The sequence below is a fragment of the Crocodylus porosus genome, unplaced genomic scaffold (genome assembly GCF_001723895.1).
Source record: "Crocodylus porosus isolate Cpor-Errol unplaced genomic scaffold, CroPor_comp1, whole genome shotgun sequence".
NCBI classification, from domain to species: Eukaryota; Metazoa; Chordata; order Crocodylia; family Crocodylidae; genus Crocodylus; species Crocodylus porosus.
In genome coordinates, this window is record NW_017728921.1 from 22,501,299 (window position 1) to 22,509,862 (window position 8,564).

The following is an 8,564-nucleotide window of genomic DNA, read 5'->3' on the forward strand; positions in this document are numbered from 1 at the left end:
GGAATCTCTTACCTTTGCAAGCTCTTGGATAACTCTTGGTGTGACAAAAGAAAAAAGGAAAAATAAGGCATTTTAAAGAGCTATACTTCTAGTCCGTTTTATAAAACTGAATCAGGCCTTGAGTGGAAAAAACCCTGTTATTTTTACTGTTTTTATAAATCAAACTAATACTAGCATAAAAGAAGGTCTGGAACAGAGAATCTTCTGTTGTCCCACAGTTACATAAAAGTGTGCCTCAAAAGGAGTACATCCAAATGCCTCAGTGATAGAATATGCAATAGACTGCCCAGCAGACTAGATCCAATTGGCTGAATGTGATCAATGCAGCAGTTCAGAAAACTTACTTTACTGGGCCACAGACAAGCCACAAAACCAATGCACTTGGACCTGCTGACTGTGATCATCATATTGCCAGACTTTTCATAATTTTGAATATTTGACTTTTTAATCAGCTGGCTTACTGAGAGCTTTCTTTCAGGAGCCCGAACTGTTCTGCTTTCTAGAACACAATGACCTTTTCTAATTAAACACCTTTTGAACATGAAAGCATCCAGCTTGGGAGCAAAATGTTACTTCTCTATTTAAGAAATTATGCAATTACATTAACTCTTATTTCCCTGCCTTTAGAACAAACCTAATGAAATATACCATACTTCTACTACAAAAACTCAGACAGACACATCTGTCATCATTATTTTTCATCTATTATGTACCATATAAATTTAAGCAAAATAATTTTATATATATTTATATATATTTATATATATATAAATTAGAAGCAAATAAATAAGATTAAAGGGTACACTGAAATCAGTTGTGTTACCACACTGATAGCCAATCACTAATGTTACATTGTACAAGTTTTATATATATTGTATACATACATATGTTGTCAGTGACAGATAATGTGGGTGCTGAATGTGGTGGGGGGGCAAACTAGGAGGAGACTGATGGTTTCAGGAACCTGATTGCATAAGTGTCCCTTGTGCAGCCTGGGTTTTCCAGTTACCAATGCCTTGAAGTTCATTATTGCTTTTTTTCTTCCCATGCGGATATGACAGCCCTAGCTGTGTGGCTCTTGACCCACGGGAATGCAGCAGTCACTGTGATATGACACAGAGCCAGAGAAGACATCAGAGATTAAATCAAGCAAGGCAGAACCCTGTTTTCAGGTCTTCCTTGGACTTACAGGCAGATCCTCTCAGACCCAAGATGCTCTGTAAGGCCCATCAGCTTATAGTTCCTGACTCTCCTCTCCAGTTGCTGGTAAACAACCCATGCAGAAACAGCTCTGCTAAGGCATCCTGCATTTCAGTTACTGGAGAAGCCTACATGGAAGGTTTAGGGCTGAGTGATTCACCTGCTCCTGTTGCTCATTCCTCACCTGCAAGTCTTGTTCATCCTTGGGCATGTCTACACATGCATTAATGTGCTGTGCTTATTGCGCATTAAGTTTAGTACCTGTAAAAACAGGTACTAACTCAGTGTGCAGTAACCAGAGCTACTACACAGTAGCACCAGCACACAGTCTTTTAGTGACACTAATGCGCGGTAGACTAATACTAATGCATGTTAGCAAATTAACACAGCTTTTGCCATAATGCGCTAATGCACAGTAGCATCAGTCTACTGCACATGTAGCATCTCGTGTAGACACGCCCCTTCTGTGACATCTCTGGAGCTTTCAGTGGCACAGCAAGGTGACTGCTTGAGTGGGGAATGAGCAGCAGTAGTTGGAGCCCTCATGCTGTGTTCACACTCAGGGAAAGGAAGGGGACAAAAAGCAGATCTAGGAGATTAACTATTTCAGGACATACCATGGTCTGTCTCAGCTGGTAATTCCATTGGCTTCAACCAACTAATGATGGATGAGTTGAACCCAGGAAATTTGGCCTTCTTGCTTTAAATCTGCCTTGAGGGCTCAGCAGACGATTAAGAACATTTCCAATCATAATGGATTCCCCCTGAAAAAGGTTTTATTTCACTGTTCTAGTATCACAATGGGGAGCAGGCCAGTATGCAGGGTAGGGAGTGAGCCAGTACATAAAGCCAAACCTGCTTTGTTCTGGGGCTCTCTTGCTAACCTGGGAAGCAATACTTTGGTCTTTGACTGAAAGTCCACTTGGGAGGGAATTTAGATAATAGACATGTCACATCAAGGTGATAGAAAAGTCAGAGGTTGGATTTCCCTGTTTGTTCCTCAGCAGGGACTTTTTAAGACATCATCCTCCCAACATCCTCCCATGTTCCCCTTGGCTGAAAAGGGCAGGATTTGTGCTTTTGGGAAGGGAGCAGGAACAGATTCTGCTCAGAGGCTCCCTAAGTCTTCCTCTAGGAAGCATGATGGTACTTAGCTGCTCATCTCATTCTTGTTGGAGGATGGAAAGGTGCAATCGGTTTCCACAGCTCCTAGGCAAGAAAGCAGGCACCTCTCTCATTGGCCTAAAAGTGACTTTAATGCAGTTTCATGCTTAATACAGCTAGACTTGTATTTGGATTTTAAATCTCTCCAAGGTATTGGAGTGGGTGCTCAGAATCACTTTGGATTGGCCCCTCATGGGCAAAGGGGTGAGAGGCACCTCTGGAATCTTGGCCCTTCCCTGCCATGTCCACAGATCTTGGATCAGGCCCATCTTTGCTTATACATGGAAGGATATGAATGGGAACCAGGATGCGGGAGGTGCAGCCATCACAATACAGATCAACTGGAAGATATAAACTTTGTAAAAGAATAAGTAGATGGTACCAGAGCAGGGCTGAGGCAGAGAAAGGAATGACAAGGAGATAGTAGCAGCATAGGATGGGAAGGAAGTCTTAAGATAATGGGCACAGGGAAAAAGAAGGGATAGGGGAGCCATCTCCTTGTGAAAGCACATTTAATTACACCTTCATGCTAACCTGGTTCCCATAGTGGGCTCTTTCTCAACCAGGCTGCTTTATCAGCATCTCTGTATTCCACCTCTTCTACTCATGCTTTACAAAGGAACCAGCACTCCAGTACATTTTGGGGACCAGCCATGCAATAGCAACTATTTTCACCTTCCCTTGTGCCTTGTGTCAGGAGACAGCTCAGCGCCTAATCCCTGCCCAGTAGGTATCTGTATGAGGTATGGACAGTCAGAACATCAGTTGCTACTGCAAAGATACAAAGGGGAAGATAACTCGATATGCTGAGTCAGGAGTTGGCTACAGACTGCTACAAGCACTGGTGGTACCTGTTAGTCTACAAACTGCTGATAAGGGTCTTTGCTCTAGTTCACAATTTCTCACTCTAGTTTTAGCGTAAAAGTTTCCCTAGTTAGATTGCCTGCTTCCTGATCTCTAAAAAGAACCATTTCTCATTAGGACATAGTTTCAGGAAGGAAAAAAAACAACACTCAAAAAAGCATCTTGTTAGAGATTGTTCTAAAAATAGTGACTAAATATTGCGGATTGAAAGAAATCTGTTCAAATGCTTCAATAAAAAAGGAAGTCATCTAAAGAGCTTCACAGAAATATCCTAATTCATATGGAGGCAACATCGGGCACTGTTGGGAGCTACTGAGAGAACTGAGGAGTAAGCACCTAACCTACAGTTCCTATAAAATAATCTTTTCCCTAGAGCTTCTGAAGTGAATGAGATCAGCAAGTCGCTTATGTAGTTAAAAATGAACCTGAACTTGAAGTAGATTTTTTTTCTTTTTTTCAATTAAGTCCACAAACAAATGGAAAAAAAAATAAAAAAAAGAAGAGTTCAAATTAACATACATCATTTCCCCAAAATGTGTGCATCTTTGGAAGTCAGCATCTCCGTCAATAAAGCTGAGGCTTCAAAAAAATATAGGCAGCAACTCCTGACAGCAATAAATATGCTAGGCTAAAATTAACTAACTTGTCCTTGTTCCTAATTAGTAGCTAAAAAAAAGCCACCATTAAAAAAAATTTAATGCTATTTTATTAGTGCATAAAAAATAGTTTGGAATCCCTGTTTTGATTTTTTTTTTAAATTTCTGTATTCATTTTCCACATATGTGTTTCCGTGCACTGTTATGTCAACCATGGGATGTTGCTGGATGCATCCCATTCACTCATCCTCTTATCTTGTAGATGGGAGAGGTCCCCTGGGGATCTGCTGTCCCACTGTGGGAGGAGCGGCTCAGAAGATATCAGGGCACATACTCCAGTCCTGTTTTTCCTTGGCTTCCCAGTATCCACCTTTGTAAATACAGATCAGCTCCCCTGTCAAGGGATCCACTTTCCTTTCGAACCACAGTGGGATGTAGCCTTCATAGTCTTTGCCTGTACAAAGTGGAAAACACAAGTGTTAGTTTTGTTAGGGAAGCTTCAGGTCCGTTGGTATCCTTACTATGGTGTTTAATAGGCTCTGCCCAGATACACAGGGGTCTGAATTCACCCAGATCACCACATATGAATTGCCTTCTGCTATTAAAACTACTGGAGCTTACACAAAGTCCTAACCTACCACATGCATCCATGAACCCAAGCCTCCTACTGGGAGCTGGCAAACTCCTGAGGATTTTTGCTGAAGTATTAGAGCTGTAAGGCTTAGAGGCTGTGCACAAAGGTCAGCTCTGAGCAGGTTCAGGAGTGGAGATGGAACATACAGCAATACAACAATTTAAGTCAAGGCTTCTTTGCCACATCAGTCCTTATAAAGCAATTCTCACCCTGGATTCTCAAGGCACTTTGCAAAGGGTGAGAAGGCTGAGTAGCATTACCTATGTTTTACAGATGGGGAACCTGGCACAAAGAGAGGAAGGGACTGGACCACGAGCACACAGCAAGTCTAGAACACAACTCAGTCCCCTGAGCTCAGGCATCAGCTGAATCCACTGGGTCTACTCAAAGGTGCCTAGAGATGGGAAAGAAGAAGCAGGTAGCCCAGCCAATTCCTGGATAATCCAGGACTGGGTTTGTGCTTTTCATGCAGATTCAGGGATGGTCATTCTGCAACATGTAATACACTACACTTATTTGCTGCATCCCTTTGGCCATAGCTCCAAGAGCCTGCCCCAGATTATCCATTAACCATTGTTAAGACAGTCAAACTCACCTTCCTCCAATGCCTCCACAGCTTCTGCTTCCCGCCTGCGACGTACTGCCCTTTGCTTTTCTTCTAGCCTCTGCTTCTCTACATTGGCTTCATCCCACTTGCCATTCTCCATGAGCCGCTGGTCAGGTCTCAGCCTGCTGTCTGTGGGGGCCACCCTCTCCTCAGGCTCATTCAGTGTCAGGGCCAGATCAGAGAAAAAATACATGTTCTCCGCATTTTCTCTAGAGGAGAAGGGTCCAAATCAGTTTAAAAGGGTGAATACTTGTACCCATCTAGTCATAAAGGATAATCCATCCATCCATCCACATGCTCATATGGTCCCTCTCCCTGTGGTCTCAAAGCATCTCCTACCATGTTTGACACCACAAACCTACAATCATAAAATATAGGTAATTCCAGGTAGCAACACTTTTCTTTTGGGGAACTTTCCTCCCATCATCCCAGTGGGAATGGCAGGCAGGATCCCTGCATAATGCAAAAGACAGCACTAAGACTACTATTCCAGCTACTATGAGCCACCATGAGCCCTGGTGGAAATGGTGCACGAGCGAAGGATGCGTCTTCCTCTTCCAAGCAATTAGCAGCAACCCACAGAGAAGTAGTGAAATGTGCCTTTTAGAACTGCTGCCTGCCATATGCCTCTGTTCCTCAGGAATCACTTCACCCATTACTGAAATACAGCCATCTCAGAGATGCAGGGCAACAGCTGCCAAATAATATCACAACAGCCTAAGTCTGGAGAGGACTTACGGGAGAGGGTATTTTTTCCAAAGGACCTTTGGAGTCAGTGTCTGATAGACAGTTTTTTGCTTGCCCTCTGAGCTGGTGTTTCCATGGCTGCTCTGCACTATCTTGGAGTACTCCATCTTTTCATCCCATGTCCCTGACATGACATAATGTGCCTTTCCATCAGCATCTGTCACCACACCTGTCACCTGAAGAGGAAGTAAAAAAAGGGAATGAGTTAGCAATAGCAGAGTCTGAAAATCCCTAGAGAGAGAAGAGATGGGTGGCATATACAATAACTCCAAGCTGTCTATTGGAAGCAACAAGGCCTACTGGTTTTGAATGATGGGCTGAGGCCTAATTGCACCAGGCAGAGGTAAAAGACAGCTAGGGCTCATCCCAAAGCCAAACTCTCCATTCTGGTATGTAGCCTCAACTTACCCTTCCTGGATCTCAAATATACTCATTTTGTTACTATTACAGTTTTACCTTCAGACTCTAGAAGAGCACAGGATGGATGTTGAAGGCACCTGGAACTTGTTTTGCACACCTGGGGGGAAGGTAAATTCAGAGCAGTTTGCTTTATCTTACCTTATGCACACTAGGTTAGAGGCACATATAAAACCTTGCCTTCCATGCTGCCTAGGTCAGCCAAAGAGTTGATCAGTACAAGGTACCAATATGGTTTCAAGTGAATGATCCTCAACTGCACTTCAGGATGCTAGATTCCTGCTGCCTGACCATGGTCAACTCACTGGCTCATCCTAGCACAGCCCAGAGTGACAAATCAAGATCTCTCCCATGCATAAGGCTGCTTTAGTGAGTTGGTTCTTTTTCAGATACATACCTTCCGTGGGATGTCTCTGGAGAAGTAGCTGTAGGGTGTGAATTTCAGCTGGCATTTATCTTTTGACTTATGGTTAATAATCTCTATTTCACCTGACTAGATAAAAAGACATGCAGTTAGAAGATGTGAGACTGACAATGGAACAAAGCAAATGTTAGTTTAAGTTTGTTTATGTATAAGTTATCATCAGCATCTTTGCTTTCCATCTCCAGCACTTTAACTTGGTCCCAATGACCATGACACCTTTCCAATCAAGTTCCATGGCTTGGAGTAGCTTCAAACTAACTTACAAGACCTGATCCATCATGGAAGAGTTCATCAGCCAGGGCAGCACAGGTGATGGATTAAGAGCATTACTGTCAGTGAAAAGAGCTACAGTACATGTTTGTTCTACCACCCTGACCCCATACATGGTACTGGTATCTGAAACAGGCATAAGAAGCTCCAAGGTGGAACTGTTCTGAGAGGACTTCACCTAGGTGCTTGCTATGGGTGGTCTCTGCCAGAGGAATACATCTTCCTGAGGACTGGGTATCTGGAGAGGGGAGGAAGAGTGGGATATATTGGGTGCATCTACACAAGACACTAAATGCGCAGTAGATGGATAGTACTGCAAATTAGCATACCAGGAAAAACTGCTAATGTGCAATAGAATTCATCTACTGTGCTTTACTGTCACAAAAAGTGTGCCAGCACTACTGCACAGTAGCGCCAGTTATGGTGCACTAAGTTAGTACCTGTTATTACAGGCACTAATCTTAACAGGTCGTAATTACAGTGCATTAATGCACATGTAGTCATGCCCACTGTGATGAGAAAGTCTTGACACCGAGCCCTTCAGATCATTTCATTGCCTTCTGCCTTGCCACCCTTCCCCTTTTTCTTGGAGCATTACAGCATAATAATCCAGGGCTAATCATGGCTACAGCGATAAGGGATCTGCCTCCAGGTTCTCTTGTAGAGGGCCACTGACCTGATCAATCCAGAGCTTGCCCACAATGATGTTGTGAACAGTAGAGGTGACCTTCCTCCAGACATAGTGGTTCCCACTAGAGTGGAACTCTAAGTGAATGGCGCCTGTGGAGAGACAGGGAGAGAGCCTTTCACTTCTGGCCAAAGAACAAAAGACAGGAGGGGCCTCTTGGAGGCACCTCTACACAAGAGGCCAGATCAGATATTGCACCTAGGAGTGCACCTATAAAGATTTTTTTGGCCAATACCAATGGCCGATATTAACCAGCCATATTGGCCACTACCAATCTGATTGCCAATATGCAGGCTGGCAGCTTGGAGAGCAGTGTCCGGCCAGTAAGTCTGTGGGGGGGAAGAGACATGGGGGAGAGAAAGGGCGTGATGGGGGTGCAGATTGAGGCCCCCACAGTGAAGGAGGGAGTGGTACAGGAGTAGATGCTGCCCAGCTGAAGCAGGGCAGGGTGGGGTGAAAGATGGAGCCACAGCGGCTTGTCTAGGGGGCAGCAGCGGTTGTTCCCACTGCATCCTGGGGGAGGCATGGGTGGTATGTGCCACCCAGATCTGTGCACAGGATGAGACCAGGCTGCCTGCTGCATGCTTGGGGCTGGGGGCTGTGCCAGCCTCTTCTTGGAGGGGGGAGCTAGTTTGGGGCTGTGCTTGGGGTGGGTGGCGGTAGCACTAGGAGGGAGCACTACAGGGTGGGCTACAGCCACCCCAAAATTCATTGTAGCCACCCCATAGCCCCACCTCCCAACATCACTGCCACCCGCCCCAAGAGCAGCCCATGTCCCTGCCAAGAAAAGGCCAGTGCAGCACCTGACCCCAAGCATGCAGCGGCAGCTCACCCTCGCCCCATGCACAAATTCAGGGGGCAAATGCCTGCACACAGCAGCAGGAGCTGCCCCACCCCACAAGCCCCCTGTGCCTCCCGGACAAGCCGCCCATGGCTCCATCCCGTGCCCCGCC

The 8,564-nt window shown here is 45.0% G+C and overlaps 1 protein-coding gene across 1 annotated transcript in view; it reads right to left on the reverse strand.

The window, feature by feature from the left end:
• Positions 1-1,474: 1,474 nt before the first annotated feature.
• LOC109313019 (oxysterol-binding protein 2-like) overlaps positions 1,475-8,564 on the reverse strand; it is a 62,849-nt gene continuing 55,759 nt past the window's right edge. Inside the window, exons 8-12 of the mRNA XM_019539411.1 lie at positions 7,600-7,703; positions 6,627-6,722; positions 5,804-5,988; positions 5,054-5,274; positions 1,475-4,278 (exon numbers count right to left, since the gene is read on the reverse strand). Coding sequence (XP_019394956.1) covers positions 4,136-4,278; positions 5,054-5,274; positions 5,804-5,988; positions 6,627-6,722; positions 7,600-7,703 — 749 coding nt within the window. The 3' untranslated portion in view covers positions 1,475-4,135. The remainder of the gene's footprint in view (positions 4,279-5,053; positions 5,275-5,803; positions 5,989-6,626; positions 6,723-7,599; positions 7,704-8,564) is intronic.